The sequence below is a fragment of the Numenius arquata genome, chromosome 3, assembly GCF_964106895.1.
Source record: "Numenius arquata chromosome 3, bNumArq3.hap1.1, whole genome shotgun sequence".
NCBI lineage: Eukaryota > Metazoa > Chordata > Aves > Charadriiformes > Scolopacidae > Numenius > Numenius arquata.
This window is the reverse complement of record NC_133578.1, coordinates 28,244,849-28,269,865: the sequence shown is the minus strand read 5'-3', so window position 1 is coordinate 28,269,865 and position 25,017 is coordinate 28,244,849. Positions and strand designations below refer to the sequence as shown.

Below are 25,017 nucleotides of genomic sequence, written 5' to 3'. Positions count from 1 at the left end.
ATATAGCACCTTTCTAATTCAGAGAAGTAACAGGGAACAAGAGAAAAGAAACAAGGATAATAAAAATCTATACAAAGCTTAGTTTTCCTAAAACTCCTCACTTTGACTACAACACAACGGGTTTTCAGTTGTCTTCATGAACTTGCCCAAAAGTAAAACACTTCTGGAACCTTGTTCCAAAGCATGTTATTCCAATATTGTTAAACCCCTACTGAGCAAATATAGACCTTTTTCCTATAACTTATAAAACACGTAGACTCTTTAGATTCTGATTTATATGCTCTCATATGAGACTACTGAAATTGTAAGATAGTAAAGTAGAAGTTATTTTTTCTTACATTTTACATTCGTCCGTTTAGCTATCCTCAAGTACTTATGATGTTTAAAAATTAAAGATTTCAAGGGAACTATTTAGAACTGTTACATCATGAAACTCTTACTATACTAGAGGAAAGGCTAGCCTTTTGCAGAACATTTAATAATACAGATCAGCTTTATTCTGTGTTTGAAGTTATCGGTATCTTCAAAATACAAGGCTCTTTTTCAGCTACCCAATCTATAAACATCAGAGACTGTTTGAACAAAAATGTGAACTATGAGCATATTATGCAGTCCTTCAACATGTAGAAGTCGTTGTGTACAAAGTCTTCCCAGTTTTGTAAGCATTTTGTAAAATACTATCATGATCTACCTATGTGAAAGACTTAACAATTTTAGTAATTCAAAAAGTACTGTAACTAAATTATAGCAATAAAAGTAAGGTGACTAGAGGATTAAGTGAATAATCTTAATGTGATTCACTATTCTGGTTTTACTAAAGTGCATTCTCGTCATGCCAAATGACATTCCCAGTCCATATCATGGATTTGCAAGCTTCACTGTAGAGGTGCAGATGGATTTGATAATTATCATCTTTTTTGTTCGTATGCTTATGCAATACTAACCACGCTTTGTACAGGACTACACTGAATACCTGTATGTGCGATTCCTCTGATTCACAGAAGCTGTTCTAACGGGGCTCTGTTGTGAGGGAGCCATATTGCGTGTTGGGCTAGGCACGTAGTCATTTGGTACCACTGGAGGACGTACTGGCTCCAATGTACGATAGGGAGAGTGACGCCTACACAAGGACAAGCATATTTCAGAAGCAAATTAAGATAATACAGACAAAACCAAAGATTTTTCATTCTTTAAAAGATAGATACATATTAATCAGTAATGGGAGCTAAAAAAATATATATGTTTTTCTGTAAGTTTGCAGTATCTACTTCGTAGAATGAGAAAAAACAATTGAGGATGTTCTTCATGTGCTTCAAACTTCCTATTAATAAACTCTGCGTTGCACATCCCACTCTTGTTTTAAAAATAATCCATATCTTGTTTTAAAATAAAGCACCACGGTCTGTATGTACACATAATCACATACCAACAAACAGCATTCATCCCAGTTATAACACATTTTCCTGAACTCAAAGTCAAGTTCATAGGCTTAACAGGAAAGTACTTTTATCACACACAGCACAAATAATTAAAGAACAGTGCCACATACTAATTTTCCAGTTGTTCAGCACCACCTGTTAAAGCCACACAGTTAATGACTTTTTACTCTAAAGCTTGTAGTTGTGTTCTGCAATGACAAAAAGGTTCCTGTTGGGAAAGGCTGATGATGCTCACTCTCTTTCAGCAGAAATGTGCTAACCAATTTATAAGAGTTGATCAGTATAAGATGATGCAGATATAGCACCTCTTGACCTTTGTGAATGGTTAAAACAAAAAAAAAACCAACCCAAAAAACCCCACACTACAGAGAAAGAAAGAATCTTCCCTTTTTTCCCTTCTGTTCACCAAAGCCATTTAAACATTAGGTAACTGCACTTACCCAATAGTTCCTTTTCCGGACATCGGTGGACTTGGTGGCTTCTGGGTGGGTGGTGTTGTACGAGGCAGCCCACCCATCTTCATATTCTGTGTGCTGACCTGCATGAAATAACGGGGAGAAAAAGAGCCTTCACTAAGCTCAGCTTCTAGGGGCAGAGATACCAAGATACCTTTAGCAATTAAGTCTAAACAGGGGAAGGTTTAAATAAACAAAAAAATTGAGAGGCCATGCATTTTATTTGCAATTTCCACTCTGCTAGAAGTCAAGAGTTGTGCTCAAAGGACTCTTTATTACATAGGGTTTTTTAAAATTGTATATACAAAAAGTGAATTTGACTTTAGGCTATCACATAAAACATTAAATCACACACAATACAGACACTGTAACTCACTTGGTTAAATCTCCCAGTCATCTTTTGAGATAAAGGCAGTTATTTCAGGTTGCACTACTGAATGGTAAATTTGCAAAAATATTCTTGAATACTCTTTAAAAATACTAAGGTTTATCTAATAGGCCACAATTTAATGTAATTCATACAAATATGGAGAAATCAAAGTAATCTCCAAATAGGATCCATTAATGTTTCAATGTTTTCACAGTACGACATCAACATTTTTTAAGATAATATTTACTGTGAATATTATTTATGTAGAAGCAAACATAGAGAGAAAGCTATATGGAGAAAAATACAAAGATGGACTTTTTCTCCCCACCAAATCTGTAGCAATTTAATCTCTAAGAATTTATAAATAAATGGACAGGGAGAAAAATATTTAGCAGTGATGTGATGTGATGTAACTGCAGTTGTCTCCTCTCCCTCTTTCAGGTTAAAATACGAATGAAGTAACGTTTATATAAAAGAATTTCCTCAAACTTCTTTAAAAAACTCATCTGCATTCTTGACTGATTGATCAATCTAGGAATCATAAACAATCATTACCAATGTAGGCATTTTGCTTATTTGTATACTGCCAGCCACAGATAATTCTCTCAATGTGTGCACCCTTACAGGAATCAGTACACCATGTTCTTACAAGTCTCTGTTAAACAGCTTTGATTTATGAATGGTCAAACTATTGCTTAGACACAGATATATTCAACAAACCTAACTAAGTACGCCTAGGTCCCTTATTCTGCTGTTCCTGCCATGGTCTATTTCATAGCGTTTCTTATTTCCAAAACATAAATCTTGCCTACTGCCCCTATCTCCCATATAAAAAAGGCACAGTGATCAAGGCACTAAGAGTATTTGCATACATCATTAAAGGCAAATTACTCCTTTAAAATTCGCCTATAGCAACTCATGTAAAACTCTGGCAATGTTTAGATTTGTGAATTGACAGATATTGACAACAGTGTAAACAGTAATATATTCAGTATTCTAATCTACTGAAACTCAATTCCCTAGCTCTAAATAATCCCAGTGCTATCACATTTTCAATCTGCTGGGAGGAAAATAAAACCAAGCGTTGGAAGGGTTTTTTGTCAGATTCAAAAACATCTGTTTGGATTTAGTTGTGCAAGAGTACTTTCTAATGTCAATTTAAGACAAAATTCTTTTGCACAGCATTATAAAGTCCTTTAAGCCAACTCTATGCAACAAGAAACCTGAGGTTAATTCAAGTGAGGGATGAGGTAAGCACTGAACTACAACTACTTGAAGGGAAGAGGGAAAGTGTAAAACGAAGTATATTTTATTCTATACACGGAACATTAAGAAATAGCACAACATCTGAAATTTTTTTTTTTAAAGTTGCAGCACCTCCTGTATTTCCTCTTTCATTAAAGACGCCTGTTTCACCCACCTTGAGTTGTCCAAAAAACCCACAAACAAACAAAACAGCCCCACCTTAATTAACTACTCACTGCATTGTCACTTGCTATTTTTCAAACAGTCCATTAAGCCTAGTGGGGCAGGGGTTTTGGATGTCTTTAGATGACAGAAAACTTAAACCCATCTGTGTACCCCTGAATAGTAAATTTAGGTGGTTTAACTGGCTACACTATTGTTTCTGACTAGATGATGTAACCACTAGCTATCACTTTAGTTAATATAAAATGCCATATATTTAACGATAAAGAATCTTATTATTTGCGTACAATCATTGCAGGAACAAAAATGGCGTTTTAGGCTTCCACTAGGCTAGAGCTACAAGAACAGAAAGGACAGTAGAGGTGAAGGATGCAGTGACATCACACAGGATACAGTAAGAAGTGGAAGTAATACTTGCCTGACTAATGCAGAACTCCAGTGACTGCTAGTTACTTTCACTAACCCCGTGAACAAACATATCCTTGACGTAGGATGGGAAGAAAGCTTTAGAAAATGTGGCCAAAGAAAAAGTGATGCTTTTTTAACCAAGAAACTTTAGTCACAAAGAAGCTGTCCTTAAGAAAGGCTAAACAGAAAGATGGGGAAATGCACTGACAGTAAGTTTAGTTTCAGGCTCTTTGAATTGAAATTGAAATGCTGAAAGAGCAAGTAACTAAATTTACAGGGCTGTCTTCAAATCTGACAGGATCGATGGCTTTAAGATCAGCTACTGCAAGTTAAACAACCCTATCTGAGTAACTTCCTCTTTGACTTATGGCCAAATAATCACAGAAGAGAAATGAAGAATATAAAATTATTCCAACAGTTCTGATCAAAATGGACAGATCGGTGGAAATAATATCATGCAAGACACTAAGAAAGGTTAAAAACTGCCTTCAGGAAAATTAAAAAAAAAAAAGAAGAAAATTTAAAACTATACAAGTTGCAACTTCAGTTGACATACAAATATCGTAACGTTTCCAACTGTCCCTTTCTAAGACGACTTCTAGTAGGAGAAAAAAAAAAAAGAAAGGAAAGTTATTAATGCCCCCCCTGCAAAACTTTACTCTATTGCCTTTTCCATTTTGCACATTCAGTTGCAAAGACAGTTTCTGTATTCAAATCCTCATCCATATGCATCCCTCTTACAAACTTCTAAAATCCAAAGCAGCCACTAGAACTCAAGGTCGTATTAGCATTTGATATAAAGTTTCAAAAATCCATTTTCTGGAGTAGGAATTCTACAGAAGTTGCACTGTTTCTCTGACAACACTTCCCCTAGCTCCAGACAGCTGCAACTATCCAGATGCAACTGGTTTAATTAGAGGGTGAAAGCAGAGGAATACATCTGTCTGTTGGTGGTTTGTTTGACTGCAGGACCCCACAGATCTGTGGTTGGTTTGTACTGAAGACCTTGCAAATTCTTTTAGGAAACTGTGTGGCAAAACAGAGCCTGCAACCAGGGACACAAAGGAGTATCTCTGCCTTTTCTCACAACTGCCAAAACAGTTAACCACTGTGCTAAAAAAGAAAAAAAAAAAAAAAAAAAAAAAAAGAAAAAATTAAGAGAGGCAGTAATGATGTGGGCACAAAGCTCAGAAAAACCCCCAGCTGACTGTTCTAAAAGCAGGAAGACAAGCCTGTGAACAGACAAGTGGTGTGCAGGGTCTACACAGAATGCTTGCAAGGATTTTTCCAATTTTTTTTTGCCTCTTCCCACGGAAGCAAAAAAGTAGAAAATATTACTAGCTGAAATTACATGGAGGAACACCACATAATTCCAGGGAGATCTTGTATAAGTTTTTTTTTTTTTTTCACTGGATACCTTGCAGGAGTTTTTAATATATGTGAATTAGCAAGCAACCACACTACAGAAGAAAATGCCTTCCAACCAAAGCTGTAACTTTGTCAGCACTGTAGCTCAGATTTGGTGTTTTGCCGAGGAAGAAACTGCATAAACAACTTAAAATAAGCAGATCTTTGGTAAGTAACACATCCTGGAGGATGCCCTGAAATCCAGCTCCACAGTGACAGCTATAAAATGAACTGTAAAGAAATGGACCACTATGGACCATTCTGCTTAAAAAGGGTACAACAGTATTTCATCCAATATTTTCTATATTGAGCTATAATACCAGTTTTTAGAAAGGTAACATCTGATGACTTCAAGACACAATATGTGACTGAGTACAACCCTTAGAAAATGATCATTTTAAGTTTATTTTTTTTTAATAATTAAGACTTATTTGTCCAATTTCTGGTTTTGGCAACTAGTTTGTCATAGATCCCAGTGATTAAATCACCTTCTTATGGTCCTACATATGACTGAGTTTCCTTCATAGTTACATTTTTATAATCATTTAACAGACTGAGCTTCTTTAGCATTCCACCATATAAGAAATCTGTAATGAAATAAACTGGTTAAAACTGAGAAATCCTGCAGTTCATTCAATTCAATTCCTGGGAGTGTTTTCACAAAAAAAGAAATAATTCACTGAACAAGCAGTGCAGAAATACAGAGTTGGTCAGATATAAAAGCTGGTCATCAGACATGCAAAAACTATCTGCACCAATGCACTGTGCATCTAGGTGGCTCTAAGGCACTTACCCGCAACAAAGGTTTCAATCCACATTTCTACTCTTCTGAAGAACCTCTCCAAGAAAGTGGGTTGGTTTTTTTTCCAAAAATCCTGAATACCAGATATTCCACACAATCAAACCTCAGAAGACTACTTTCTAAAGCCAAAGTTGGACTCAGCCCAGAATTTTTAAAGTGGTGCTTTATAGTCATATCGTATTTTCTAGAACTTTCAGAATGTCAAAAGAATCAACTTTTCCCCAAAATCTACTAAGAAAAAGTGTCCTATCAGTGATGTTCCATTGATTATATTCAGAAACTTCAAGCAGCTACCCAACCTTCTCGAGCAATTTTATAGCCGACTCCTGCAAAACCAATCCAAGCCTGAATGCAAACTACCTTCCCATGATTTGCTTCATCTTGTTAACGCTACAGAGAGGATAAACAGATTTTTGGCCCATCATCTGCTACCTAAAAGTAAATTCCTTTTCAGGTTGTGGTCAGCCACTCAAATACTTACTCTGCATGTCTAATTAAACCGTATGTTTGTAGGTTGATTAACCAGTTGATATGGAAGTGAAATGTCTAACTTTCAACACTGTCTTGGCAAATGACCACAAGTAGAAGCTTCAACAAGTGAATTTACTCATTTTTACCACATCCACCTATGTAAAGTAATTGAAGAGCCAAGTCTGGTAAATACAAAAAGGCTTAAACAATCCCATTTTCAATTGACTTGCTGACAGAAGATGCTACAGATACTCCTCTGACTTGGAACTGGAATTTTCTTCAAAATCTGTTTAAAATTTAAATTAAGTTGCCCAGACACAAGCACATTTACCCTCCTACAGTCACTCAGTTTAATACTGTGACTGTTAGCTAAGACTAAGGTTTCTTTGCAGCCATGAAAGATAAATGCAGGCTAATCACTTCATATCCAGTCTCTCGTAAAGTGAACAAAATTTATTATTCACTTGGAACTAGGGTTAGTAGCCGCTTCTTCTTTCAGGCTGATGTACAGTAGTTTTCTTCTTTCAGGCTGATGTACAGTGACTACAGTGAGACTTAAAAGAATAACTTATGTCCACAGAGATGTGCTGCTCTTTTTTTTTTTTTTTTAACCCTCACATTTTGGCAATGAGAAAGTGATTGACATACTGTGATTTCTGAAATCAAACTTCTGACCAGGTAAAAATAAAAAAATATTTTAACTGGTGTTATAACAAAAAAATGTTATTTTCATTCAAAGCTATAAATACAAAAAAAAATTCTCTGAAAAGCTGAAAAGACTCTTATCACCACTGCAGATAATGCACAGATATGACAGTTCACACATAATCTATAATTATGCAATTTTAATTTTTTTTTTTAGGATGGTCATTGTTTATAACTGAACAACAAAGAGAGCAGAGAGCAACAAAGAAAACTGAGTTTGCAATTTATTTTTTTTTAAATCACTGAGAAAACCATCAGCCAATATGAACTGAGCCAGGAGTAAGGCATATTCAGCATTAGAAGTATCCATTTTGTGTGGATAGATAGAAAGAGCCAAGGAGGAGATCTATTTTGCCATTCTCAAATAAAAAGCATTTAAACGCTATGTGATTTGAAATACTGTACCTCACACGTAAAAATAAATTTCAAATGACATGCAAGAAATCTCTCATTTATTAAACATTTTCCACTGTGAACAGATGTGCTACATACACTTAAATACCTTACTAAAAGTACAATCTGGCCAACTCCATAGGGACATCACTGGGATATCTACAGTAATACCTGGTTTTACAAGCGATCTCTTCAGGAATGTGCAGAATTTTCTTTTAGCTTTTTCCAGTCGTGGAAAATACTTAGTCATGAAAAACATTTCACATCAACTTGGAACTTCATTAATTAATATACTCACCCTGCATATTAGTATTCTATGTCCTAAAATACAGTTTCCTCTTTAGAACTGTCGCTGCTGCTACTAAAAAAACATTCATTCCCTCTTTACCCAAACCAGTAGCACTTCAGGTGGATGATGATATCACAATACTCAATAAAGGCTATAACCTATCTATTAATTAATGTGCTATGAACGCCAGCATAGCATCATGTAACTTCATTTAACTGCTTGCCTAATTGATTTGTTGCTTTTTATTGCTACTTTTGTAGCCACTAAGGCTACTAACATTTAAACCTCTTTAAGAGCCTTGAGAATTTGACCTACTTCAGTCTGAGCTCTTTGATGCAGTATTCATTTAATATTCAACTAAATAAATCACTTAGCTTGTTGTTAAAGGGTTATTAAATATTTTACAAAACCATCAAACTTATGAAAATTTTTGAGTGCCTCAGTATGTAAATAGTGCAAGCAGTTTCTGAAAAAATTAAGGATACTGCAACTTTAAAAAATAATACACAGATTTGAATTTGTTACACACTTTTGGAGCTCATTATCTGAGAGATCTCACACTGAAACATTAATCCAAATCAAATCATAACTTACACCGTATATAGGATAAAAAGAATATTACACAGGGGGAGGCTCATATTCAGCTGCTATCTATTCCCTGTATCTTTTTGTCTACACAAGGTTAGCACGACATTCCTCCCTTGTAAATGATCTGGTAGATACGCTGAAGGCAGCCAATACTTTGCCACAAAGCTTTTAAAATTAACTGTGTTGGCTTCCTTACATAAATACATCAATTTATATCACAAAATGTTTATCTGCAATGAAATCATTCAACAGAAGGTTGGATACACAGGAGGAGAGCGGGTGTTGTTTTAAACAATCAGTAATATTCATGTTAATCATCTCCCCATGTGTAATAGTCTCAGAAGAATAAGAATGGATATCCAGCCCTGGGATTTCTTACCTTAAATCTAAGCAACCACTTAATGCATAAATGGAGCAAATAAAAGAGGTAAGGAAAAAAAGCATTGAAAGGTTAGTTGGAACTTCAGGATATGAAGAGAAAGGAAAAAGAAAGAAAAAAGTTAAGCATTCAGCATTAACAAAATAATGTATCAGTAGATCATAGAAAGAGTGGTTAAAGCAGAATGTGTCATGAACAAAAGATTTTCAAGCCGAAAATTTTAATATACATTGACCACAAAGCCTTTATATTAACAACTTAAAATTAATGCTCAAATGGTTGTACACTGTTTACTCAAGTTCTTACAGTGCTAACAAAAAGTGAGCTGCTTTCAGAATGGATCATGAGATCTAGATGGATTAACTTCAAAGATTAATTTATTTGAGCTGTCAAAGAATAGCCTTATCAAAACCCTGAGCTCATTTAAATTGTTACATGCATTAGCATATTTACAAGTAGCTGAAACAGAAGCCTCTAGAATATTAAGCTAATATATGTTCTTTCCTAGACAATGCTGTTAGTTAACTCTTAACCTGACGCCATGAGATATCTCTTGAATAAAGATCAAGAGCAAATCACTACATCTTGTAAGAAGCATAGCACTCTATATGGATACTGCACCACATACCAGTATTTTTGTAGACATTAACCAACAGCGAAATCTTATTTTAAAGCCTAAGTGCTAGCTTTTTTGACATTAAGTCCAAGATCTTTCCCCATATCTTCTTTCCCATTGACATTTTTTTCAAAAATACTTGTCCTTCCATTTCAGTATCATTTGATCTGTTTTCAGTTCAGCTAATCTAAACCTATCGTTGCATTTCTTACACATTTTGTAACACCAAACATTAAATATGCAGAATCTCAACAATGGAGCATCCAGAGTGACTACTCCCTTTCATCCATTTAGATCATAAATAGACCCTAATGTATTCAAAAAGAAACATGATCTGATTTACTAGAAAACCTCCTGTCTTTGAGTTTAAAGTTCTACTGAAACGGTCTCTGCTTCACACAGCTATGCTGGAAAACCAAATCCCCCGGTACTAGCCAAAGAGAGTGGCCAGTTACATTAGCGGGCCCATGAGCTGAGACCTTTTCCTCAGCAGCATTGCCTGACAGTGATAGTGCCTTAAAACACACCACTTTGAATGGATCAAACTTTTTTTTTTCCATCTTCTTGACTAAATAACTCTTTGGAGGGCAGAACAGATTGGAAGACTTTGTAACTCAGGAAACATTTGAAAAAATTGAAAGTAAGTCTCTTCCAAACACAAGCTTCTTTAGATTTTTGCAGCATTGTAGCTTCAGAAAGGGAAGATGAGGAGGGACTGCTGGAATGATATAGCAGCACTTAAGTTCTCTTTCATCTACTAAGAAACCAAATTGTAGAGCACCTTTTCCTCAAGATGGTATCCACTGATACTTTGAAATTTTGAATGGAAGGAATAAGTGCTCAAGTGCCTATACTACTTCCCTCAACATGGCATACTGGATTTCTTGGCCAAGGATGCTCCCTTTTTCTCCTGTATTATTCTCTGTCCAGTCTGCCATCTCTCTCAGGGGCTGCAATGAATGCTTGCTGCATTAGCTCTTTGATTGTCCTGACAATGCATAATTCTGGTCCAAGTACTAGAAGGGAAGCCCTATAGCAGAAAAAGCAGAAAGAAGACAAAGAATGCAGACTGAGGCACCCTGATGCTAACTGGAACTTTAATGCTATTGATCCAGTAACTCCTGAACTCATTGGAAAGGAAAAACACCATAGCTCAAGCAATAAAGAGCTATGAACAGGCAAATTTAAAGCTCCTACCCTTTTTCTTTTTTTCTCTTTGTTCTCCAGCCAGAGATCTAGCCAACTAATCTGTAGTTACTCAAGCAGAACTAAACAAACAGGTTCATAAGCACAACCAGCCACTTTCTCTCCATCAGCAAGAGCGTGGTTCTTTCTTCTGAGCTGAACACAGGATTAACCTGATTGGAACAGATCTATGGATCTTAATGTTAAGGATAGTGTGATGTCAAGTTCTCTGCTTATTGTTTCACAAGTACACAATACTTTTTCATTTTCTAGATAAATATAGGACATTGTAAATAACATTTGTAAGATGTTTCAAGCATATCACAAGCATAACGAATGGATGCAAATACGCATTTGAGTCATCATCCATTTGATGAACTATGTTCTTTCAGAAGAACGTAATTCATTGCATCACAGTGAGTATGATTCTGCTACATCGAGGTAAGTGGGACACCAATTATAATGGTTTAGAGCCAGTGCTAAATAAGACTGTGCTGCAGAGCAATTAAAAACTATTCTTTAATGAGTTCTAAAATAATCTCATTAAAACAAAACTGATCATTAAAATATTAGCAACAGTAATCCTACAGGTTAATATGCTCCATCCATATCCAGAAGGAGTTCTGCTGACCTGCATAAATTCAAAATTTATAAGAACTGGCAGTAGATTTTAACACAAGACTGATAATAATTTCCTGGTCAAAACTGTAGCTATTAATGCTGGGGTTTTTTTGTTTGGTTTGGTTTTCCAAATCAAACTGAAGAGTCACTTGTCTTTTTAAAATCTGTTTAGGGTTACAAACTGAGGTTGACTCTTTTGGTAAGAAATGGGGGAAAAAAGATTTTCTGTTAACAAAGGACATTGAGAAGACCTTGAGTAAAATTGCTTGGGAAAGATATTTAAATAGCGCTGTTCAGATTTTGAATTTTAAGAGTTTGGTTAAACAGCCTATTGCCATTTAAATGACTATCCAAAAAGACAGTTTAAATTGAACAACATAGATAATCTAATCCATCTTGGTGTCAAGCAAAAGAAACTCTGGTGTACTTTGACTGGAAGAAGCATCTCACCTTACTGCTACTTAGCAAGCTCACAAATTTGTTAGTTTGTCATGTTGTGTTATTTACCTTTTTTCTCCTGGAACTTTAACACTGTCAGTGTTCTCATTTCCGTATTTGTTTTCCTGGCAGTACAAGTTAACAATGAGCTCACACCTGCTAAGACTGTGTTTACATTCAGGTTGTGCTTTAAAAAAACACATACCTAATCTCACACATGATAGTACTGCTGTTGTGTACACTGATCTAACGCATACAACAGCCACCAGTTGTGTCTCAGTCTGATCTTTGCCCTGAAATTCCTCCTTTTTTCCTAGTCTTAAAAGGGAGAACCAGCTGGCTTCGAACTTGGCAGCAATATTCCCATTCTGAAACCCCATATGGCACAAAAGTTGTAGAGAGCTCACTTTAACAAAGCACATCACAGGATATGGGTATAACTGACTCTGACAGAAAGAAGAAAAGGAAGCACATAATACTTCTCATGCAAACCCTTTCTTCGGGTGAGCTTCAGAGTAAACCAGTGGCAATTACAACTGGATCATACTTTGTGGTGCTAATTCAGGCAGAAAAGTGAGAGTCATTAGCCTTTCAGTCCCCAGGTATATCCCTGGCAACTGATTCAAACAGTAACAGCAGCATCACACAAGTAGGTATTCAGAAGCATTTTAAAAGGTGACTCATAGTCCTGAATATGCTCAGAAATAAGATGTAGTGGGGTTGCAAGGTTTAGACACACTGGGCAAGGGTTTAGACACAAGGGACTGGGCAACTGCAAATTGGACAGGACTCCTCTTAACGTTTATAGACACACTGGCCAGGCAAGGAGAAACTGGTATATTATCATGAAAAGCATCAGGTCATTTTGAAAATATACAAAGACAAGGTATTTGCAGTTTGGCTGTTTTAACAATATCACCTACCTTCACTCCATGTCCAATATCATCTAGAATTGTATAATCAATAGGTTTCCTGATGTAGCGAACTGGTCGCTCCAAGTTAGCTGGTGCAATGATTTTGTGAGTTCTTGAGGTGTTTTTGTTTGTAGTCAAGATACCAATTTCTCTTCTAGCAACTTTCTCTTTGTGAATGTCCACCGTCTACAAAAGACGCAGTGTATTTACTAACAGTGGTATGCATTTGAATACAGAGTCAGTATAAAAAAATTGAATCAGTTCCAACGTTTCTAAGATCTCTGTATACTGTGCTAAACATATCACTACATATACTTGATCATCTTTGTTCAATTTACTGTTGAACTTGCCACCTCTAACCCCTCACTAATAGCCACGGGTTCTTTGGGTTTACTGTTACTCTCACTCTTTACAGTTAAGCAAAATTCCTTCTCCTTTCCATTCATAGCAGTTCCCATTAATTTACTGACACTGTTTTATACGATTCTTTAAATTACCCTTTTTTATTTTTCCTCTCTAAGTTTGTCTTTGAAATAGTCTCCAATTAGATGAAGTGTAAGGATACCTTCCCAAACCTTAACTTTTAGGACCTGAAAAACAAACCATAAGCAGGTTTTCTTACACTGTAAAACAGTTTGCTAAACTAGGACTGGTAGTTACATGATGGAATAAAATTTCACTCGGACAAATCAACAAGGTCATTACAAATCACTCATCACAAAATAATGACTGGATTTTAGAAGGTGCTCAGTACTAATTTATCCACAATGAAGCCAGTGGCTAAGCCCTGTGCCTTCATTCGGAACGTCTAAGGCCAACATTGAAAATCCCTGCCTCCACCTATTACCAGGACCACCGGAGAATCTCCAGGGTAAGAAAAAGCCCTGCTGAAAATTTATTGCCTACAAACATGTACTTGAATCTTGTTTGCTAACAAGACTTTGGAAAAGTTACCAAAAAGTCTATCTATCCCTTCCAGGAAAATAAAATCTCTTACATCACGGTGCACAGAGTTGCTTGCATTACTTAAAACAAAAAGAATTCCTTCTTCACAAAACAGCTTTCCTTATAGGAAAATTGCCAGAATTGTGAACAAGCTTTTTAGCTACAGGGTAAAAAAAAGTAAAAAAACAAGCAGAGTCACACCACCTTAGGATTTCTAAACATTCAGAGGATTTTCTGCTACCGCTTTAGTGATTATGAATGGTACCAGAAAGCCTTTTCACAGTGAGGAGACAGGCACTGTAGTAACTAAGGAACAGGTACATACGAGAACTCATTTTCATAACAGGCATTTTTAAATTTTATTTTTCTGTGGCCAGGGATTGGGACAGGGGGGTTGGTTATACTGTTTTACCCTTTTGTTTGTGCTACTGATAGCAAAACAAGCAAAATGGACCCTGTATTACCATGTCCAATCATCACAACCTTAAAAGCTACAAAACTTTTTAAAGAAACACGACTTCCAAGAAGTTGTTTCTTCACATTCTTTCCAGAGAAGAGTTTCCACAAATACCAGGGGCATTATACAGAAGCTTAAACTACTATCTATCAAAATTACCTACTATTTCCCAGCAACATATTTTCAAGATCCTGCAACTTTTCTAAAATTAAGCACCAAATACAGCTTTTTCATGTACACTTCTGCCACCTCTAGAACTGTAAGGGTTCTACTAAAGCTGCACAGCTATTTCTTAAAAGAGATCTACAGAAAAATAGGTTATTCAAGGCCAAATATGTTGGCAACCCTCTCTTTGGAAAGCTTGAGTTCGTTGAGCAATGATTTGAAATTTAATACGGGTAGTTAAACTATCTGGGACACATCCTCCATCACTCACACAAACCCACCCAGATTTGGCCAATATATAAACTCAGTAGAAATTCAGAGTTCATACAAGCTTAATGGAAACACATATATTTCTATGACTACTTAACAACTAAACCACTCTCCAAACAATTTTGCCAAAGCCCTTCCTGAAGCTCCCTGTGACGGGCAGGTCTATATATCATCCCCCAGTACAATAGTGCAGATCAGATCTTCACAGCTCTTACGATATTATTGAGTGCACAAGCACCAGTGCAAACAGAACACATAAACATGTTCCAGGCCAGAGTATCAGAAGCGTTCTGTTCTGCATCACGGTAAGATTCAACATTTTATCTTCCATCAGGTTTTCATCCCTTCTCTGTGCCAGACCCTTGCTTCTGCAGTATAGTGGAAGGAGAAGTTCTGGAAAAAGTAGCAGTCATACCAAAGAGATTGTATACGGAATCCTCATTTCACCTATTGAGGAGTCAGAAAGCACATACTTTCTTGATAAGCTGATGGTATGTGATAGGTATGTGATAGGAACAACTTGGAGGACAGTCTCATGTTTAATATCACTGAAGAATTCAATCTCTACAATTACCTCAGACTTCATCTGTGATCTGGACATGTCACTAGAGAACTGCAGAAACATTACACTGACTCTTGTATGTTCTTTGTCTCACAGGCCTCTGGTATCATTTGCTAGAATGTCAAACAACCTCGGCTGCAACAGCAGCCGCACCTCAAATGCTATATGATGTTTCAAATGTACTGAAACATCAAAATCTTATGGGTCTGAATCTGGTCATTCAAAACTAATTTATGCCTTGGACAATACACTCTTGGAGACCTTAATTTTGATCTACAAATCAGAAAGAAAGTAATTAGTGCAGTGTTGGCAAGAAGATTTCTTCCTTTCTCTTCAATTCAAGTGCTCAACCTCCGCAACTTTGAAGTTGTTCTTTTAGTATTTTCTTATGCGTTTATCTATAAATGCAACGTGAGTACAAATATTTAATCTACATGTTATTGGAGCAATGGTACCTTGGCACTGTGGAAACTTGTTTCCATGAATGAAAAGCATGTTTTTTTAATTATTCATAGGAGTTGTGAGTACAACCAGTTTCCTTAAGGACTATGGAGATCAGTGAGGCATGACTACAGTAACAAACAATGAAATGCATAAAAACTGATTAAAACCTCTACCTCATCTAATGGGAATTCTCTTGTATGATGATTCAGAACATCTCTTTTACCTTGAATAGCTATGGAAGACTAAGACTATAAAAACTGTACCTAATTCTGGTACATATTCCTAAATTTGTATTGAAAAGCATTTTGCTGGCAGGCAGGTTTTTCAAAAATTTCATTTTCTTACTTAGTAGGCTACTGGAGTCATAAGATCTTAAGAAACTTATAAAACAGCAGAAAGGAACATTGAGGTATTTGATTAGTAGAGAAGGAACAAAGATTAACCTGATACTAAATAAAATGAAAACATTTATCCTCAACATATAGGTAATTATTGCCTCCAGTACCAGCATAAATCCCTTAAGTGAGATAGCAGAATGCTAGCAGAATGTTTATTCAGCAGTTTAGAAACTTCTACTAAGAAGTTTTTGGGGTTAGAGCTGGACTAACAAAACATCTGACTTGGAAAGGCTGTCAGGAAAAGCAGATGGGGTACACTGTGCCCTTCTATAACTTAAAAGCACTGTTTTATAACAAGAAATTTCAGACTCCTGACAGCATTATTAAACATTTTTCCCCCCCATAGCTCCATTATCTTTGGCAAAAGCTCATTACTATCATCTTTTCAGATGCCTTCGAAGATGCCTGTAATAAGGCAACCACTCTATTTTTTTCTATTAGGAATTTTCTGGCTATTTTCAAACATTGAGTTTATATGTTGAATTCAATAGCCTCAAGATCTGTACAAAATAAAATAGAAAAAACATTAAATCATTTCTAGGATTTCAAACTTAACACTTTTTACCACATCACTTAAAGGTCACTGAACTCAGAGTTTTGAGAAAAAACTCTCTTCTACTTCTGAGTGAAATTACTCCAAGTATTAAGTTAGCATTTGTGCTGGTTTTGGCTGGGATAGAGTTAATTTTTTTTCACATTAGCTAGTATGAGCTTTGGATTTGGGCTGAAAAGAGCACTGATAATACAGGGATGTTACTGCTGAGCAGTACTTACACATAGTCAAGGCCTTTTCTGCTTCTCCCACCACCCCACCAGAAAGTAGGCTGGGGCTGCACAAGAAGTTGGGAGGGAACACAGCCAGGACAGCTGACCTCAACTGACCAAAAGTATATTCTATACCATATGACATCATGGTCAGCAATATAAAGCTTGGGGGAGGCTGGCGAGAGGGTTACTGCTTGGGGACTGGCTGAGCATCAGTTGGTTGGTGGTGAGTAATTGTTTTCATTTGCATCACCTCTCTTTCTAGTGTTTTATTTCTCTCTGTTATTTTCCTTTTCATTACAATTTATTATCTTTATCATCATCATGATTATTATTACATTTCAGTTCTTAAACTGTTTTTATCTTAACCCACAAGTTTTCTCACTTTTACCCTTCTGATTCTCTCCCCACAACCACCTGCTGGGTTGGGAGGGAGGAAGCGGCTGTGTGGTGCTTAGCAGCCAGCAGGGGTTAAACCACGACAGCACTTTGAAAGTCTAAACTATAGTGAAATTTCAGAAATAAAAGTCTCAAGAAGCCTTGATTTCTTCCTCTTCTCAAAACATTCAAATTTAAATATATCAATTTATTGTCAGCCTGTTAGTCTGGGATTTAAAAATTCAGTTAACAAAATATTAGAAGAAAACGTTGCTTACATACAGTGTTGCTGGGCTTTTATTTTTTTAAAAATCTAATTCAATAGAATTTAAACAAACTAATTGCAAATTACCTTGAAAACTGGACTATTACTTTAAAATGAGTAACTGTCTAATTTTGACATGTTAGAAATGTGACATTAATAGCCTCAACTCAAGTTGTATGTAATTTATACACAGAGAGGCCATAATGATACAAAAAATGCTGAAAAGCTAGTTGCTCCACAAACAAGCAACATATACTGTGAAAAATTAGGCTTGCTTTAACATTTTTGAAAGAGTTTGGCTATTCTTGTAACTTGCCAGAATAAGACAACTGAAATTGGTTACAAGCCTTTACTGACTTATCAATGGAAGGTCCAAGTGAACTTCCCTGCAGAGATCAACCAGCTCACATACGTCCCCACGGTTCAGCTAAGCAACACATGCTGACTACAGAGAAGTTCAAGCCTACAGTCTATCCAATACCTATTCTCACAGCCAATATCATGGGCCTCAGATTCTGTAAGAAAAGCATGAAGCAGATTTGTCCATCATGCAGTGCCATTGGAGATAACTCATCACTATCACTGATCTTTGTGATAACACCCTTGTTTATAATCAGCAGCAGAGAAGTGTTTTAAAGATGACCTAGCTAACTAAGAGCATTTTATAACGAAACCTGAAAAAAATTTCCCATCATACAAATATTAAAACCTGAAAGTCTGCCAGATTAAGTTAAAGAATTTGGATGTTAACAACACTTCACAGTGTCTGCTAACTTAGAAAACTTTAACACAATTTTTTTTAACAAGTATAAATATTTATACAGATGATCTGTATTTAGGATTTACACTTTCAGCCAAATATGAAACACTGCATATCATCTAGTTCTGGACAAGGTTCCAGAAGGCAAATAAGAATAGATTCATCAGCTTCCAGACCAAACCAAAGTAATGCTAAATTTCCAATCAATAGGATTTAATCACTGGCATAAATATAGTTTCAATAGTAGCGATTTCCTTATTCAGGACCTATACATAATCTGAAAAGCCACAAATGATTATCAGTTTCCTTTTCAGCTCTTTGATTAAGTTGGCATACAGAAGGAAACACAGAAAGTGATACAAATTGGCATTTTATCAATGAACAGAGAAATAAAATATTTTATTTTCTAAAGTTAATCACATCTTTTCCAGTTTGAGCTACACTCAAACAAAACAAGCACTTTTGAAAAAGTTTTATTCCTTTTTCAAAAAGCCAAATGATTTTGCTCCCTTCTTTGAAGAATATGTAGAATTCCAAATCAGAAGTAAAAGCAGGATTACACATCCAGATATCATAATTTGCATTAGTATTTTCTAAACTTAAATATCAATACCTACTGACCAAAGCATTAATGCAATAAAGCACTGCAAGCAGATGGTAATTACCAACCTGTTTTCTGTTCTACGTTATTGACATCATTTCAAGTCAGACTGACTGACATCATAATTTGGCAATGAGGTATTTTAAGTGGTACTACAAACAATCTACTAAAGTTTACACCCAACAGAAAACAGTCATCTTCTTGTTCCATGAGAAGTATAATCAAATTTCCTGAAAATAAGTTATTTATTACACAGAAACGGTGACAAAATAAATAAATAAATAAAAAACCCCCACAAAAATTAAGACAGATAATACAATCATATACAGCATTGGTATCATGGGATGAAGCCATTTCTGAACATACTGAATTCCACTTAAGTTCCTTGGATCAACAGACTTAATGTATGTAATATCCAAAATTTAAATACTGTCTGCTCCTCTCATACCATCTCTTCCATGAAGATTTGGGGACCATCCTATGTATGTATGATGCAGACTCAAAAAAAAGAAAAAACAAAGCAAAACTCAATTTTCAACTTTACAGCAATCTCTAAAAAAAATAAACTACACAAATTTTTATTGTTTTTTTCAGGTGCAGCCCATGACTTTTGGCAGATACATCTTCATAAGGCTTCATTTAGTGCTCCATTTTAAATAACTAGCCATTTCGAATAAACGCTAAACCAAATCTAACTTAGCATCTCAATCTGCATAAATCCCAGCTTCTCAGAAGGAAAACATTTAAAATGCCGTGATGGTTTCCCCAAAAGCTACTTTACAGAAACTGTGTGACAAAATGAACTTTCCACATGTATAAAATTCAAAATCCAGTGAACTCTGAATATTTTTATTCATATACTGTCTTTTGTATCGGGCACTCAAATAATTGAACAGCTGGCACTAGCCTGTCAAGAAGCACGTATGCATACACACACAGCGGCATATACACACATACACAGCATATATATAGCACATACACATGCACACACACAGACAGAGTAATTTGTGACATTTTCTGGGGAAAAGAAATGAATTAACTTGTCCGTGGACTAACAACAAGCATGCTGCAGAAGAAATCAAACTTCTCATCTTATTTTTGAGGATGCAGTTAGATGAGATAACTGAGGCAATCTAATAGTGTACTACTACCAGAAGGGGTAATCCTCCCCATCCCTTCCTTTGTACCTGCTCTTGAATTCACCTGACCTCTCAATGAGCCAATTCAGCCCATTAAGCCAACATAAAATTTATTCACTTCTTTTGCTGGTTCAAACCTCTACTAGTTTAACAACACTTTCAGCACCAGCAAGTTAACAGATCAGCCCAATCTGCTTATTTCCTACCTTAGACAGCTCCTACTTTCAAATGTCTTTCTAAATACCACCATATTCTTGATTTTAATTGATGACATTATCACAGGGAGATCAAGAAACCTTAGCAGCCAAAATTTATTGGTCAAATAAGACACAAAATATTCAGTAACGATGCAAACCAGCTCCTCAGTAACAGAAAAACAGGAAGTGCTGTATCATTACTTATAATTTCTCTTTTAATCCACCATTGGCATGTAAACCCTCCAATAAATCTGTCATCCATCCTCAGCCCATTCTGGCAGTCAAAATTCTCTCATCGGTATGGTAATGGGACATGGGTTCCTAATAATAGTAGCTTAATTTATTGCTGCTCAGAAAAACTGCAAAAAATGGCAGGAGTTCTGCAGCCGTGCACAAACGTGACACATTAATTTTGCCTTCTGTTCATGTCATTACAAAGTACGTTTTATTAAAAAAAGCCAGAAGCAAACTACTTTTGTCATCTATGCTTCTGTCATTAGATGCCAGTATTACAGCAACAGGAAAAGTAAAAAGATGATAAGTATTGATTTCCACCACCCATTTCACATTTCTTTCTTTTAATTTTAAGTGGCTGTAGCCAATAAATACCAAGTACATTAAGTCACTGAATAGGAGTCAAGAAGCTTAATCTGTCCCTTAACATAATGTTCTGATTTTTCTGTTAGCTATTTTTCTGTCCTTGTCACTTATGCAGAATGGACCCCCCTCCAAACAATAAACTGGCCATGAATACATTTACTTTCTTATCCTATGTAAAATGCTCACACTAACACAGATAGACAATCGCATAAGGAGACCCATTCCCAGAATTAATATTAGAAAAAATGCACCCTTCTGTTTTAAATATGACTATTTTTCTCATTCACAAAATGTCAGGTGAGAGTTTCACTTGCTGTGTAATCTCAAGAACAAAGAGAAAAAAAAAAAATCAGGAAAAAAGTCTCACTTGTGAAATATGGTTGATTGAAGATTCCATGCGCCGAAGCTGGGATGCTTGGATATCCAGCATTTGGAGAACATTGTTGGCCAAAGTGTTGATCAGATAGGCTACGCTTGCTAATGACTGGGTTGTGTAGGCTTTGGTTTCTTCCAGGGCTCGCTGCTTATCTGCTGACTAAAAGCAGAAATAAAAGGTTTATTTAGTAAAGTCTCTCACACAAAAGTTCTTGGAATTAACTCCTTTTGACTGTCATTAAAGGACAGAGAATAATACAAGTCAAACTAATTCTACATCAAAAAATTACCATTTTTCCTCTTTTCCATTCATTCCACAACAGGTACTAACTTTGTATTTTAAGAGTTTCTGTTCTTTATAAAAGGAATTAAGCTAGTATACAATATGCACATCTTTTCTTGAAATACTTAAAGTGCAACTTTTTATACTGCATTTTAGCAATAACCTTTAAAAGTACTCTGAGATACTTATTCTTTAGTTCTTCTAAACTTCGTACTTCAATTAGATCTCATAACAGCCTGCAAGGATCTGCCAAATACCATATTCCTCATCTCTCCCAATTATTTAGACCTCATTAATGCCACAAACGGTCGTTCACAGTGAATGAACTATAATTACCCCTTAAAATGGTAGCTGAATAAAATGTGAGAGGAATCATTTTTAAAAAGAACAAGTCCACATTTTCTTTTTAAACATGTTTTGTGCTTTTCACATTGTCAGTATTTTCTTCTATGAAGAATTAGTACAATCCATTTTTCTAGTAGTAGACCACCTAGAAGTATTCAGGCTATCAAGTCAGAAGATATCCATTAGGAGTCTAAAAACATACACACATTTCAAACAACATTAAAAATAATAAGAGTCTAGTTGTCAAGGTTTTGTGTTTCTCCTTGAATAATAGTTAACATCATTAAGATCTAATTCAGTGCAAACAATACAGATTAAAGCACTGGTAAAACATACCATTAAGATGCTAAGAAAACTTTCAGTTTCCAAGGCTTTGGAATACACTGAATTTCACTGTCAGGTGATCTTTAGCCACCTCACAGGCCGATGGTGCTGTTTCTAAAGCAACAGTTGACAAATGTTCTCTATTCCCACCTGCAATTATAACACTATATTTCATAATTTCCTTTCCTTTATATGTTATTCACAGTGGTTGGGTATCAAGATTCAAGAAATGTGCTTTTATTAGAAGGTGAATATAAAGTCGATGCCATAACTTTCAGCGCACGCTGGATCTACCATCCAGTTTATGATATGTACTTTGGGAAACACTGAAAGCAAGCATATCTCTATTTCAGAAAAATAATTCTTAAAGCCCAAGATACTTCCTGAGACCTTGCAGTAAGACGCTTAAAAGAAGAGTGCTAGCTTTCAAGAAAAAAAAAATCAAAATACACATGTAAGCACAGGACTTCAATTAAACACTCACATGAAAGACACTCAATACTTTTTCTTTCCTGTCACCTTCTCCTGTGTCCACAAACAACAATAGTAACTTATGTGGCCTGTTAGCATTCCTTCTTCTTGCAGGCCACACCGGTACCCCTTCCTAGTCTGCTTCTGGAAAGGAGGACAGCAGCAGCTACTGTTCAGCCATACAAGAGCTCCCACAATGGTACAGGAGGGGAGAAATGCTGTAGAAGTTAAGCTTTCTTGCCTGGCTGTTTCTTTCCCATGCAACAGACAAAACCAGACTCAGCAGCAGAAGGAACTGAAAATTTTAGGAGACAGCTTGTCAGGGCACAATATGATGATGTTCCCCAACAGAGCACACTTGTAAAGGCTGCCTTATATCCAGCTATAAAGTTAGATAACTGCTTTCCCCAGAGTCCATTTAAGAACTCATGACTTTTAGCCAGCTGGATAGCATGTCTTTTATATAACAGAGCTCCAAATTCAGCTTAAGGACTCCCAAGCGAAGGAATACAGAGCTCTTTGCCTCTTCTCTCATACTGTTGGCTTATAAATACACTCTTTCTTTCCATCTCCCTACTCATAAACTCGGCTCAGTCTGCAAATATCACTACAGCAGGCATACATGCTACTGGGCACTTTCACAGCTATTCAAACAATTTCTGAATGGCAATAATAAAAATGACCAGAAGCTTGTCAGTTTTGCTCTGCAGCTGCTGACAAAGACTATTTATAGAAGCAGAAACTGCTGATTTACATTAGCACACTGTACATCCAGAATAGCTGAGTAGAAGCCAGCAAACACAACGTTTTTTCATTAATAGCCAAAGTGTTTGAGAAGAAAAGGAAAACAATCTATCATTTTAGAAATTATGACCCTCTGCTATGGTTTTACTGCTTAAAGAAGCACAAATACAGATACGTGTTCAGAGTTAGTCCTTCCACTGATATAACCTCATAGCTAAATAAATTCAAGTCACCCCCATTCACACAAGTTCAAAGCAACACGGAACAGGCTTCTCAATGTTCAAGCACATTAAAAATTTCATAAAACAACAATCCTATAAACACATTTGTAACTGTTATTAGCACAAAACCCCTTTTGATTGAGAGGTCTAGTTTGTTTGGCTGATAACCTGAACAACTATTATTTGCTCTGCATGCCTTTATACAGAGCCCAAAATTCTCTGAAGCAAACTCCACTCATGCTTGGCACAGCAAAATGAAAGTTTGAACTTGCTTCCTGGATACTGAAAGATGCAGAATGTGTTGAATTTTCAAATCAAAATGACTATTTGAACCTACCATTTTCAAGCCATTTCACAACAACAACAAAAAAAATTAATCAATGACAGCATTTTAAGATAATCAACCCTAAAAACTTTCAAGAGATGAAAACTTGGGTCTCACAAAATGACTAGGAAAAACAGTCTGGAATACTTATAGCAAACCTAAAGTTCCCGTGTGGAGATTTAATAATAAATATTAGTTAAATTTAACTTGAAATGGTAGGTTGTGTTTAGCACAAAATCTAACTTTTAATTTGGAAAGTAGATTTCCAGAGATGGTATCTTACCATACGCTCCTATATAACAAGCTCCCCATGTATACTCCCAACGAACATCATATTATATTGCTTACAACTGCTGCCATGCTCAAACTTAGCAATGGATTTAGACAACTAAATGATATGCTGATTACTGAATATGTAACTATGTAACTAAAGGATTTCTGCAATTAAGATAATGATTTCAAGTTATCAGTAAACCAAATTCAAACACAACCCTCATCAGACTACAATCCAATACTCTGATCTTCAGAACACCAGCCAATATGCTTCATACCTCACTGTAAGGCAGACAAAAAGTTATTTCAATATCCAAACCCACCAAAATTCTCTAGAGAAAGTTAAAAATGCTAATTTGGTCCAAATCCAACTGATGGCCTCTCTGCAGTAGTTTCAGTAACCTATGGAATACTGTTGCTACATAGAATATTGAAAATGAGAGAAACGTATTCTGCTATGTTCACTATAACAAAATGAAGACTTGTTACTGTGAATACTTAAGGATATTAACTAGAGTCCTTGAAGTCCTTCAGTTCTCAGAAATGTTGCATAAGAACTGATAGCAAGTATGTTTTCAGCTTGAATGTTTCAGCTGATCTAAATTAAATGCCATGAAATAGACCATTTAATATCTCTCTGTTTTAAAGTTTTTAAATATCTTTAATCTAGCACTCACACACACAAAATTCTGCATGCCTATGAAAAAAACAGACATCATAACCCCTATACACACACTACCTAGGGAAGGAATGCTTCCAACTGTTAGATCAGCTTCATCTGTACTTGTTTTTAATGGATATT

General features: G+C 35.9%; 1 protein-coding gene across 47 annotated transcripts in view; it reads right to left on the bottom strand.

Moving 5' to 3' along the window:
- ABI2 (abl interactor 2) overlaps positions 1-25,017 on the bottom strand; it is a 75,746-nt gene that overhangs the window by 20,760 nt on the left and 29,969 nt on the right. For 11 of the 47 annotated variants that reach the window (XM_074144964.1, XM_074144974.1, XM_074144983.1 and 8 more), the window contains exons 2-4: positions 21,222-21,389; positions 12,918-13,094; positions 1,880-1,977 (exon numbers count right to left, since the gene is read on the bottom strand). In XM_074144964.1, the coding sequence (XP_074001065.1) occupies positions 1,880-1,977; positions 12,918-13,094; positions 21,222-21,389 (443 nt within the window). Of the gene's footprint in view, positions 1-973; positions 1,121-1,879; positions 1,978-4,106; positions 4,115-9,134; positions 9,153-12,917; positions 13,095-21,221; positions 21,390-25,017 lie in introns of all 47 variants that reach the window. The other 36 variants (XM_074144979.1, XM_074144968.1, XM_074144957.1 and 33 more) reach the window with 11 other exon arrangements.